Consider the following 13,719-nt stretch of genomic DNA (forward strand, 5'->3'; position numbering starts at 1 on the left):
GCTGAGTCAGTACTCTCTCACACACCTCTTATTCATACAGGTGTCACTCCCACCCTCCTCTGCCTCACCTGCAGTAAGACACGTCTGTGCACATACAGTGCACTTTCTCAGTATTTGCACAGTGACAGTTAATATTGTTTTGGCTCCAGTACACTGGATTTGAAATTAAACATGGACAATGCAGCTGTAAAGGAGCTCCAGGGTGTTCACATGACCCACGTTGGATGAGCATCGACATTAGTTTATATTAAATCCAATGTGATGGAGTGGAGAGCCCAAAACATCCAAAACATGGACTGTATTGTTATCTGTGTTGCAGCTCTACAACAAAACATAAGTAAAACATAAATAAAGTATGATAAACCTAATGATATAGGTTACACACAGGTTCAAGGCCAATCAAACAAAAATATTAAACAATCATTATGGAAGCTAAATGATTCGCTTGCAAAAAAAGAAAGAAAATAACCTGCTTTTTTTTCCTCACCAGGCATGTGGATGTGGTTTGGAGGGGTGTAGGATGCCATGTCATTTTCAGGGTGCTGTGTGCTGTTCATTATACTTTGTGCCCTCTCATTAGTATAAACACTACCAGCAGGGGAGACGGGGTGTCAGCTCTAGGTTCGGTGTACAAAAATGTGCATTAAAAGCACATAGAACGGGGCAACAGAGGTTGCGAATGCACTTTTCACAAAGCAGCAGTATTGTACGACACTAACGTTCTTTTTTTCCTTCTGGCAGCGTTTTGTGCAAACACAGATCTGCTCATTACTGTTAAAAAGAAGGAGAGATTAAATGAACCCAACCCCAACAACACCCAGGCCTCTCCCAAAAAACAGTAAAACAGCCTTTGCTTTTTTCTGTTGTAAACAGACTCCTCCTGCTGGGAAGTTTCCGTGCCACAGGGAACGCCATGTTCTCTAGAAGCCTCACCATCATCATCATCAAAAACTTAACATATCTGTGATTACTACAGACTTTTTGTCTGAAGTAATTACTATAAATGGTGCTTTTGTCAGCAACCATTCCCTTTCCCCCCTCACTCAGGATAATATTAACTAGCGAAAGGGTTGGCGGATGTACACTAGTAAACACTGAAGAACAACTTATATCATGTTACTGTGTAGTCATAAAAACAGTGCAAGTCAATTGTATAAACTGTATATATCACATTTTATTAGCTAGTTAACAGTATAAAAAATACCTTTTTTAGTTTAAAAAAACTAACACATTTACAACAAATTAGTGTTCTACCAGGTTGCCACATACAAATGCAAAAAGGCAATGATAGTTGACAAAACAATTTCCACTCAAAAGCTGGTTCTTGAGATTCTTCATCTGTGAACTTTTAAGGATGAGAGGTCCCGAAAGCGCTCAGAATAATGGAAAGTTTAAACATCTACAGTTCCATGACAACTGAGCAAACTTCATCTGCTGATAGAGAATGTGTGGTAAGGTTAAAAGCTCAAGTGGACCTTGAGTGGGGATTATTTCGTCAACTGCTGTTCCCAAAGGTCGAGAATGAACGGTCAAGGTCAAGTCAATGTTATAAGTATTAACAATGTAAATTAATACAAGTTTATGTAACGTCAGTAACAAAGCAAAGTGCATTACAGTTCTGAATCATACTGTGTCAGACTACTGACATCTATGTAAACTTGGTTAGTATTTTCTTCTGAAACATCTTAACCACTCTATATAGTTATGAGAGTACTTGCTAAGTAATACTGAATTATGTTCTGAAAACAACTTCCATCAAACAGTGTTTCTTGCAACACAACACAACAAAGTTGCAACACAACTGTAATGATATTTTCCTAAAATAGCCTATCAATAAGTAATATTAAGTCTGTGAGTCTCAGGAGGCAAAGTGTGTCTTGATATGCTGTTAGGCACAATATTAAATGACATAAGCACTGTGTCACAAATTGCCCGCAGACCTTTTAAATTCTTCAAAATCAAGCAAATACGTAAAGGGACACCTGAGCTGATCCCACAGCACAACCATGCCCAGCATCAAACTGAGGCTATATTATTAGATCTTTATATAGTTTAGGCCTAGGCAAACAAAGATTAGTTTTCTAAGTATGCATCCAACTAAAGGCCTAAGCCGTTTACTTTGCTGAGTCCTTTCATCCAAAAAGCAACCCCTTAACTCTCAAACATCAAAAGCCAGGACAAGTATATTTGAAAACTTATGGTCAGTCAGCTAATACTCAACTTTTTCTATTGTTGCAGCTTCACAAGAGCTTTTTTTTGTTCCCGTGGTAGCGGCAGAAACGCTCTGATACTGATCCATGAACTCTCCACTTTATGAAATAGCCTAGAGTACACTAACAGCTTGCTTAGTATCATTTTGACGCCAAAAGCCTGAAACAGTCAACAAAAAACTGAACCTTATTTCACCTTTTGTTTTTCTCATTTGTTTCTCCCCTTCAGACGCCATTCAGAAGATAACATAAATCACCTTGCACAAAAAAACAAACATGTCCAAACATACATGAACAGTACAACCTTCAGGCCTCGTACAGTGGAGTAACAGTGCCATCCTTCCACTCAATCAGGATTTCTCCTCGTTGTAAAGTGGGGGTGGAGAGTGGGAGGCGCATGGCGTTCTCTGTCAGAGGGGCTCTTTCACTGGGCACCGGGGACCCAGGAACACTCGCGTCTGGCCTCGGAGTGTACGACTTCAAAACACACACCACCTTCTTCCTTCTGGCACAGCAAGACAGAGAGAAGGACAGAGAGGGTGTGGAGGTACAACATTTTGCTTTGTACCAGAGCTCTTTGAATATAAGCCTAATATTTCTTCCATTTTCTCTATGTTCTTTTTTTTTAGTTCAATATTTTCTTGTTGATTTTAACAGATTTTTTATTGGATGTGAAGCTCCAACATAAAAGGTGTCAGCTGCACAAACCACGTTAGGTAGACTTGTTACGTCTTTTCAGTATGCCCCTTGCCGCCTTCTGTATTGTTTCATGTTCTTGAGTTTCAGATAATTCATTAGAATTAGTCAAATGTTGTCAAATGCCCATCGCACACAGAGACCAAAGCGATGGCTTAAAATTGCTTATTTCTTTAGTCTAAAACTCAAAAAACTTAAATGTATCCAATTTATAATGACATAAAACAGAAAAAACAAGCAAATCCTAGCCTTAGAAAAGCTGTTACCATTAAAACATTGTCTGTTTACCATATAATTGATTAATTTATAAGCAAAATGATAATACCTTTATGTTATTTTGGTCAACTAATTAAATAATCCACTTATCTTTTCAATTGTAAATCAATACATACTGTATATATAAAAAATATGTACATTCGTGTGAGCTGTGTGTGTTTAGCACTCACCTGTTGGAGTAAACATTGAGGATAAGAATCACAGTCCCCAGGACCAGAGCCAAAGAGCTCAGCACCAGCATGGTTATCTTCCAGCCCATCCCTATTAACACATGTACACCGAGCAAGCAACACATCATTCCTTTTACACAACCCACGTTTGAATTCATATTTACCTCCTCCTAAGTTCTGATTCTTGTTCAAGCATTTGTTAAATTTCTGCCAAGAAACTCTGAACCTGCAAATAAAAGTCCATTGAAACTCCTTTGCAAACACTGAAACACGCCCGCCATGCACTGTGCTCTCAGTTTCACATTCATCAGTCTCCATCTAGTGGTGGAAAAGTTTACTACATCTTTACTGAATAAGAACAAGTGACACATGCTTTTATGTCAGACTACATAACGGATTGCTGAATCGAACATTTCCACTGATAACAAAATTGGACATACATACAGAGGATATGCTCAATATTGTATTGATTTCAGTTTACCAGACTTACCATAGTCCATACTGAAGAAAATCATGGTGGGATCTGCAGGGGATTTGGTGCTTGGGGACGGAAGAGGCACATCCATTACAGGATACGCTTCTGTGACCTCAGCTGCCATTATACCTTCAACTAGAAGTGGAGAAAAAAAAGAAACAACTTAACTAGAAGCAAGGACCAAAACTGAACAGCATAGATTTGATTTTCTTTGCCCTTTTTGATGAAGGAAGCGATAGCTGTGTTTGTCCATCTTCAGTAGTGAGATGGAAATCAGTTCATGCAGGACCAGCCTGATGTAAACACAACATGAGTCAGCACTTCTGTGGTGCCGTTTCATGGAGTGAGTGGCTGGCTGCCTTCCAGGATGAGGAAAATATTGATTAGTCAAGAGTGCACTTCACTAAATTAGATTCTCAGGCTGAAAGCAGGCATGTTGTAATCTAATCTGTAAGCAGAATACATCATACAACTGATATCAGATGCATAAACACAAGAAATCTTAGAAGAATATATGTGTGATTTTGCATGTTTTAGCACACACATTTCATTTTAATGCCAATTTTGTGCAAAAAAGTTAGTTTTGCTACGGTGTAAGAAACTTGCAATGGTTTCAAAATGTTCTCTACAGAAGTAACACATCGCAATGAATGGGAAGAGGAATATCCTCATTAAAAAAAATCTAAATATTCAAGCTTTGAGGGTCAGCATCCTTTTCAATGCAAATGACCTAATTCATTATCCTTTTCACGATGTCCCTGTTTGCTTGTTTGTGTTCTGGTTTTCGGTTTTCTGACAACATAGCTTGTCAAAGAAATGCTTATTAGTGTTAATGCTCAGATGCCAGCGGGTCCATGAATGCACCACCAAGAAGAGTTTTGAAAATGCTCCCTACTTGCAACTGCAGGACACCAAAACTAAAATCTACTGTTAATTATTTTGAATAATCTTTAGCTGCAACATTGACAAAAATAACGAATATTTTATACTTCACTAGCTGGCTGGAAAGTAGGAAATAAATCCCAAAACTCATATGAACTCATATCAAATGGTTAATAATAATGTCAAGTATTTACACTGTTGCCGATAAAATGTGTAATTAAAGGGGGTTTAAACTTACAAAGCCACTGGCCCGGCCCTTTAAGGAAATTGATGTTGCTTTTATTAGTTACATGCTGTAGGAAGACAGCATTCAGTAAACTGCTGCTAGTGAGATACTTTAAGGTCCTTACATGGTTCAGCCTGTCTGTGTATATCAGAAATGGCACTTGGAAAAACCATAGATTTCCCCAGATTGTGGTGAGATTGGTGTTGGTTGTCTCTCCCACTGCACAGCGTCTGGTTGTCAAGTGCCCGCCATCTGCTGCCAGGCTTGTAATGAAAGTGAGAGAAAAGAACATTAGACATTTTTATAGACTTAGGTAAAAGAGAACCTTCTGTTCCTCTAAAATATACTCACCTGCTTGTGTTCCCTTGAAAGGAAGACTAAAGTGGATTCTTGTGCGGCACTAAGGTGCAGCCCCCTCCCTATCAAACTTAAATGGCCTTTCCTGGAACAGGACCATGCCTGGCTGCTTGCCTCTCTGCCTAGATCCACCGCTGCCACACCAGTCTCGTCACTTTCAGCCCTGCTGAAGATGCAGGGCTGCAGGTGGACACCTTCATACTGCTCTCCTGGTGCAGTCAGACACTCACCAGTGTGGTGATTGCTGAGAGCCTGGCTCTCTGGGAGCCAACGCCAGTCCTGTAAGGCCGAATGTGGGCTGCAATCACCCAGAGATACTCGGCCTCCTGAAGCTCCTCCCTGGACCTGCAGACATTTACCCAGCAGCTTGTTCTGAACTGTCAAGCCAGATGCCTCTGTGGAGGGGACATACAAAAAGACATTAGTCCAAGCTATGTTCAACCTCTCAGCCATTGACAAAACGACAGTGAGGTAAGATATTATTTTATTTATTTATTTATTTGCACATATATAAAACTGCACAAAATCCAGTCAATGAAAAAAAAAAAAAGAAATGTGTCAGGAGAGGTCAAGAAGCCACAGGCTTATACAAAGGACCTACCCCAACCCCAGGAGAAAAAAAACACAATAACAAAATAGGAAGAAAGATCTAAAACTAACATAATTTTAAAAATACAACAAAAGTTAAACAACAACAACAAGTACACAAAATGTGCAGAAAAACCCTAACCAAACAGTGGAAAACAATCCAATAAAAACAATGAAATACATACAAAAAACAGTACAGAAGAAAAGAAAATATATAAGATAAGATAAGATAGAACTTTATTAATCCCGAAGGAAATTCTTGTGCCAGAGATTGCTCAAAAATACAACAAAATTACAACAAGTTCAAGTGTATAAAATAAAAAAGTACTATTTCTAGCACCAGTGCCTAATAGAATAACAATTAAGTTAGATACATTTAGTAAAATGAGTAAATAAGATAAGATAAGTAAAATAAAAAAGGTAAAGTAAGCTAACAAACAGAAATATAATATCCAAACATATCAAATGTTATAATATCTAAACATATCAATAGATAATTAGACATCATGAATTAAATGTGATGATAATTTCCTTTTAAAATGTTCTAAGGATAACAAGCTCTTGATAACATGTATTTTGGTGTTTCCATATTTGTACACCACGATATCTAAAGGGAGTACTGGCCATGTTTTATATTAGTGAGTTTACAATTTGCATAATATGTTAGCAGTCAAATGAGTCTTAACTAGGGGACATGACAATAATGGTCCCAACAGAAGTGAATGGTTTTTTTTGTTTTGTTTTTCTCCCCCTATGCTCTACATATAAAAGGAAGGATGTCTGTATGTGTTTAAGAGTAGATATATGTCATATATGACCATCTAGCCTCATTCAATGCCAAACACACACCCATTATCCACATCACACACACACACACATTATTCAACCTGCTTTTATCCCCTTGTTTGTCTTAGTTTTGTTTTTGTACTTTGTCTTTCTCTGTATAATATATGTTGGTCTTTTTTGTATATGTCCCTGCACATGTCTTCACTTGTTTTGTGAAAAAAAAGTGAATGTAAAGCCAAACTCCATTAAAAAAGATGACAAATCAAACTTTGATTGCTTCTTGGTAAACATTTGTCTCACATATTACTTCAGCGGATTGAAAAGTTAGTGTCTTGTAATACTTGGCTCCAATCGGCATACAAGTGAAACCGAAAAAAACTATTTATCTTCATTTCAACACAACTTTTTCAATCTATTTCAGTAGCGCTTATAGCTATCGTGTTAGCTCACTTATTCAGTGAAAGATGCAGGAGACAGGTTAAACGGGTAAAGTAAACTTAACTTGCTTAAGAGACGACGGACAGTAATGTCATTCAACTAAGTATTTGGACAGCTAACTTAGAAAACTTTTAAATAAATAACATTCGTGGCTTCGAACAGCTGTCATCTCATTTTTTAGTCATCAAACGACGAGCTGCTTTTAAAAGTTTAGTGTTTTCTAGCTAAATGTAATAATCTTTCTTACCTTGGTAAATGACGCAGACGAGCAAATACCCACACAGCAGCATACTTCTTCTTCCCATGGCGATGCCAGAAACAGATAGTTGGGCTTCTCCCGTGACAACTCAGCCTGCATCTATTCAGCTACAGTAGCAAGTGTAAAAGTGGGAGGTAACTAAAGTTCATGCAGCCTCCCTCTATTCATCATCCATGCTGTGCAGCCATCATTTGGAGAGGTCAGGGGTCAGCAACCTTTACTATCAAAAGAGACATTTTAGGCAAAACAAATAATAATCTGTCTGGAGCCGCAAAATATTTGAGATTTGTGATGAAGGTAACACAGCTTATAGTTTAAGTATATAGTATATAAGTCTAATGCAGTGAGGGCCAAAGTGCAAATGTACTACGGAGTGTTAGAGCCACGTTGAGGGAATAAACATCTGAGATTTACAGAATAAAGTCATAACTTTATGAGAAAAAAAGTTGTAATATTACGAGAACAAAAATAACACGTAAAATTACTACTTTATAATATCAGGACTTTATTCTCATAATATTACAACTTTTTTTCATGTAAACTTATGACTTTATTCTCATAATATTCTGACTTTTTTTCTCTTAAACTTTTGACTTTATTCTCAAATATTATGACTTTTTTTCTTGTAAACTTATGATTTTATTCTCATAATATTATAACTTTATTCTCGTAATATTATGACTTTATTCTCATAATATTAGAACTTTTTTCCTCGTAAACTTTTGACTTTATTCTCATAATATTACGACTTTTTTCATCTAAACTTACGACTTTATTCTCATAATATTATAACTTTATTCTCATAATATTACAACTTTTTTCATGTAAGCTTATGACTTTATTCTCATAATATTAGAACTTTTTTTCTCATAAACTTATGACTTTATTCTCAAATATTATGACTTTTTTTCTCGTAAATTTATGATTTTATTCTCATAATATTATAACTTTTTTTCTTGTTAACCTTTGATTTTATTCTCATAATATTACGACTTTTTTCATCTAAACTTACGACTTTATTCTCATAATATTATAACTTTATTCTCGTAATATTAGGACTTTATTCTCATAATATTATAACTTTTTTTCTCGTAAACTTATGACTTTATTCTTATAATATTATGACTTTTTTTCCCTCGTAAACTTATGACTTTATTCTCATAATATTATGTCATTATTCACGTAATATTATGACGTTATTCTCGAAATCTCAGATTATTGTTTTTCCCTCAATGTGGCCCTAATACTCTGTCGTACCGTCGTACCATAGACCTACAACAATGATACATAAAAATGAAAATGTAAACAATAAACTGTTATTAATTTCCATCCTAAAAATCCCCATGGAGCCGCTGGCTAAAGAGCCGCATGTGTCTCCGGAGCCGCAGGTTGCTGACCCCTGGGATAGGTGAACCAAGCATTCCTCCTCATAACTCTTCAAGAGGGGCATGCATAATTTTCCAAAGTGTGGATTTCCTTTTGAAATGCTCTGTTATTGTCCAGGGAATCAAAGCAATTTCTTAATATTAATGATGACTTTGGTTGTTTTGAAACCTGTAGTCTAAGTAGGTGGTCACTATAGGCATCCCCATTGGCCACTGTTTGTGCTGTATTCATTTGTTTATCGTTTTGCATACACTGTCTTTTATAACTCAACTCATATACACAACTCAGACACTCCTTGTTTACTACTACGACAGGCAACAAAAATGTGTTTACAACCAGTGTGCTACAGCTCCATGGACTACCAATTAGATTTAAAGAGCATAAATCTTGTTATAAGGAGAAAACAGTGCTCCAAGCTGAATAGGATTGCCCACTCGTAACTGTGAGGAATGGGACAGTTTTGGGGGGCCTGCGTGGTCACATGATGTTTTTCTCTATCATGATGCACCACAAAGTGTGTGAAAGCCAGGCCTTGATCTAAATAAACATATTCAGTGGACTTAAAATTATTTGTTTTTATTTCAATAATATTAAACACAACATTAAATTAAATATTTAAATAACATTCAACATTTCACATCCAATAAAAAGCCAACAAAAAACTAAATTTTTGCCAGAAAAAGTTCCCCTTTCGCCTGCAACTCTTATAGTAAGTTGTTATACCTTGGGTTTACATAACTTAAAGCTTGCATATAGAAGAAAACTAGTCGAGTTAAAGGGCATTTCCATGAAGGAATAAACATTTATAATAAAGTGAAAATATGTTTTTACTAAACTAAATCTAACAATTTTCAACCCTACAGTGAAATAAATGAGGGGCACAGGCAGGTCATTTTGGTACTATACGTTGGAACACCCACTGTACATATGAAATATTTTTCCATATATAGTATAACTGTAAAAATGTTAAGCAGTAGTACAAATATAGAATACAGATTCACAATCACAGCAAATCACTTAATAAATACTAGCTGAAGCAGAGGTGGAGCAGTAAGGTCCTGCACTGAAGATGAAGCTGCAGTTGAGTAACTGTAAAGAGCAGCCGCTGATTATTACAGCCACTTGTTATGATCAGTAAAACGTATTATTCAAGGTATTGTTGATAAGCATTGTATATTGTTTTGCTTTATTATCGTCGTCTTTAATACTCTAAGTTGCTGTAACAGTCAAATGTATCTATCCTATGTCCAATTGAATGCAGGGGAAGGGAAGTCGCTGTAACTTGGGGCCCCAGCTGGGTAAGGCCCCAAAGCCTCACCAGGCTGAAGGGTAGCAAAGCTAGCAGGAATGATGACCAGTGGAAACACCACTGCTGGGCCGATGGCAAAACTGATGTCCAAATACACCTAGGAAACAGAAACACATGTAAGATCTGTCTGTATCACACATGATTAGAATCGAACCGTCATTTATGGAGCTTTTAAAGGGACTATTTGTAACTTTCAGAAATGCTTGTTAACAGTGACACCTGTGGCCGTTAAGTCAACGAAAGTCAGCATCGGGCTCGCGCTTGCTCGCTCTAAATAGACATGAACGAGCATCGCTCAAAACAGTGAGGTGACACACGTCAGCTAAAACCACAATATCACTCTATATTTCACCTGCTTGACAGTAATGTTAGCTGACCAGACGGAGGTCTCTCCATGAATCACTGCTGATCCTAGTGTTGGCTTTTCCTGCTTCAGGAGGGAGACGATAACGTTACTCGTTGCGGAGCCCCGTCACTTCACATGACACGGAAAACCTCTGTTCGTCTGGAGGAGCTGCAGCATTTATTTCTGCACAAACGTCCACTGTACATTCACTAGATATTCACAGAGCTACTAACTCTTCTGCAGTGTGTAGTGAGCGCGCATGAACGTGAGGTGGAGCGAGAACGCACGCGTTGTGTTAGTTCAGGCAGGCAGAGGAGCGGTCTGAACAGCGTAGCCACACGCGAGCGCGCATGGGATAGATTTATACGTGTAAAACGTTACAAACAGTCCCTTTAATTAAGTTGATGGTGCAGTCTGATAAACATGAGTATTGTCTGTTATTATACAGTAAATGTTTATACAGCATTTTATACTGTGATTTCATAAGCTGTTGTGCGGTTATGCTGTTTTATATTTCTAATGATTGTTGAAGCGTGGGATTTAAAGGTGCTATTGATAACATTGATAACATTCAGAACCAAATGTCAGATATCTTACATGGAGGTAAACATTAATTTTGGACCCGCCATAATTTTTTTAAACAATTCACAATCATAATATTTTTCTTTTTTTTTGGAAAAAGCCATACTTTTATTCGGCACCTTTTTTAAGGCTCTGTGAATGTATTTTTTTTTTTTTATATTTGTCTACATAAAAATGTTATCAATAAGACCTTTAAAACAAGACTTGTCTGTGCTACAATTACTTAAATGACAATATTTGCATACAGAAGCATCTACTTCCTTTCTGAGTTGATGTAACATGACTATTACATTATTACATACCTTGAGGTAATAGTCAATTGAGAAGAGTTCACAATTATGGAGAGTGAAGGCGACATTGGCAGGAATCTCCAATTGACAGGAGATACTTTCCTCTGAGTTCGGTGCGATAGTCTCCCCTACCATTTTGCGCAGACTTTGGTCAGTGGTTGCAGTGGAGGCACCGACGCGGTAAACAAATTTCTGCTGTAAACTTAATTTGGGCCTCGTTTTTTTGGAAGAGGAGTTGCGGATTTTGGCAACAACAGATAAAGTTTCACCTGTCAAAAAAAATAAAATATGAATATCTGAATACAACATCCATCCGACTTAGTAATGAAACAATATACAAAGCTGTAAACATCAGATATCAGCTGAGAATACACAACATGTCATGTCTGGTTGTGTTCCTTGTAAACTGAAGTGACTTTACCTGGAGAGCAAACCTTCTTGTTAACGGTAGCAGACAATTGGACCTGTCCTTTATCCACTGAACCAGACTGGGGACACTGGAACAAATCATACAGACAAACATTATTTCATATCAACTCAATGCCTCATATGGCTGAAATTCAAAGTTCAGAAGAATATACTGTCATGTTTTCAAGGGCCCCAGATTGGCCCGATTATTTGTAATTATTTAAATGTACTTCAGAGAAAAAACAAAACAAAAAAACGTTACCCCTATTGACTCATGAGAAACATAAAAACAATTAAGCAGCTGATTGGGTAGATGTGGGCCACTTCTACCCAATCAGCTGACCTTATGAACCTGGCCCCATGATGTGACCAGGTTCATAAGGTCAATTTGGTTTTCAAATAATACGTCACTACCGGACAGAATAGCGGTAAAATGAACGGAGCACAAAAACGAAGCACAACAGCTGAAAGAACACCATGACCAAGATCTACTAAAGAAAATCCCTAAATTGACTAGATATTTCAAGGTTTAGATTAAAGCCTGTCTCAATGTGTGTGTGTGTGTGTGTGTGTGTATGAAATTGCTCCCCGAGTGTGTACGTGTGGGCCGTGTAATATTCCTATCATAATTTTCCACATGGCACTAAATCCCTTTTTTTCTGGTGATGTTAAAGCATGATGAGTAAGGGTGGAGGGGCCCATACAAAGAGTAGCCTAGGGGCCCCTGACCACCTTAATCCGCCACTGACTGTCATCTTGCCAGGTTTAGATGGAATTGAGCAATACTGTTGAGCCATGCAATCAATAAACCACTCTCCTCACTCCCAGCTCCACATGCTTTTAGTGGAAACTACTCCATTTCCTGTTTATTCAAACAACTGGTTTGTGGTTTCTTTGGTTTCTTCAACATATTATACATCATATCGTACAAAATCTTAGATTACGGTATGTCCTGTTGCCTGCCTCCTTCCTATTATATTTAAGTATAGTACACTGCTGTTATGTTAGAATTTTCTCCATGCCAGACTTCATAACATGTATCATTGTCATGTCCCATTTACCATTACTTGGCCATGTAAAAAGGACGTTGAAACAAATTTGAGCTCTTTTTGTACTCTAGAAGGCAACCGCCCCGTCCTGGACATCTTTGCTTCAAGCATGTAGACAATCCTTCCATGAACACCCTTGAAGGAAGACGGCATGTCCCTGTAAGACAGAACCGGTCCACAAATGTAGTTATTTGTAAAAGCAAACAATGACACTTGTGCTAAATCAAAATTCCCACTTACCCCTGAGGGATTGTAAACCTGAACTTAAAGCCATGGACTCCTTGGGGAAGTACAGTGTCTGCAAAAGAAATGAGAATGATTAACACTTCCTGTGACGAGTGACAGAGCCCCTATTTACTCAGCTAGATTAAAGCTGCATTCGGTAACTTTGTGCAAATATGATGAAAAGTTATTTTTGTAAAACTGTCACTCTATCCTGACAGTAATGCATGAGACGGCGACACATTCTCACTCCCAACTCGTCAATTACCACTGCTCGGTCAATGCTCGATGCTCAGCATCGGAGGTACCCCTCTGGCGTTACTTTTGGACGTGTCAGGGACGGCATATCAATATACGCTCGTTACATGCATAGTGTCCTTTCAAAATAAACTTCTGTTTTCACAGGAACTTAGGTTTAGGCAACACAACCACTTAGTTAGGTTTAGGACTCACGTGAATAGCTGCTCATGGGACAGACGATACTAACGAGTCATGGGAAAAAATAAGTCAACTTTTAGTTTCGCACGGGACACGAAGAGGGCTTTTCTGGTTGTTTGTTTGACCCATCCACCACCTGCCCTGAGCGGACTCTCGCGCTATTAATATTATTTCACTTGATTTGGACAATGTACACATTGCAATAAAAGCAGTCACCTGGCAAGCAGACCGTTTAAAGATCCTCAGGTGAGGCCACAAGCTATCACTTACAATTAGGCATGCGTTACAACAGCCAAATGCTGATAAAATATGCAAGAGACTGCTAG

General features: G+C 37.8%; 1 protein-coding gene across 1 annotated transcript; it reads right to left on the reverse strand.

Moving 5' to 3' along the window:
* Positions 1-1,149: 1,149 nt before the first annotated feature.
* LOC141769313 (uncharacterized) lies at positions 1,150-7,506 on the reverse strand. Its single transcript, XM_074638250.1, has 6 exons — positions 7,352-7,506; positions 5,287-5,687; positions 5,060-5,198; positions 3,843-3,962; positions 3,353-3,443; positions 1,150-2,715 (listed from the first exon to the last, which is right to left on the reverse strand). Exons 1-6 carry the CDS (start codon positions 7,407-7,409, stop codon positions 2,517-2,519), a joined length of 1,008 nt encoding a protein of 335 aa, XP_074494351.1. The 5' UTR covers positions 7,410-7,506; the 3' UTR covers positions 1,150-2,516.
* Positions 7,507-13,719: the final 6,213 nt, after the last annotated feature.

This window comes from Sebastes fasciatus, chromosome 6 (assembly GCF_043250625.1).
Source record: "Sebastes fasciatus isolate fSebFas1 chromosome 6, fSebFas1.pri, whole genome shotgun sequence".
NCBI lineage: Eukaryota > Metazoa > Chordata > Actinopteri > Perciformes > Sebastidae > Sebastes > Sebastes fasciatus.

Bases quoted from the DNA above. Each gene is read 5' to 3' on its own strand.
- LOC141769313 (XM_074638250.1), bottom strand. From the start codon at position 7,409: ATGGGAAGAAGAAGTATGCTGCTGTGTGGGTATTTGCTCGTCTGCGTC. The intron at 5,688-7,351 runs GTAAGAAAGATT...TCCCCTCCACAG, and splicing joins CGTCTGCGTCATTTACCAAG to AGGCATCTGGCTTGACAGTT. The intron at 3,444-3,842 runs GTAAGTCTGGTA...ATGTGTTAATAG, and splicing joins TTTCTTCAGTATGGACTATG to GGATGGGCTGGAAGATAACC.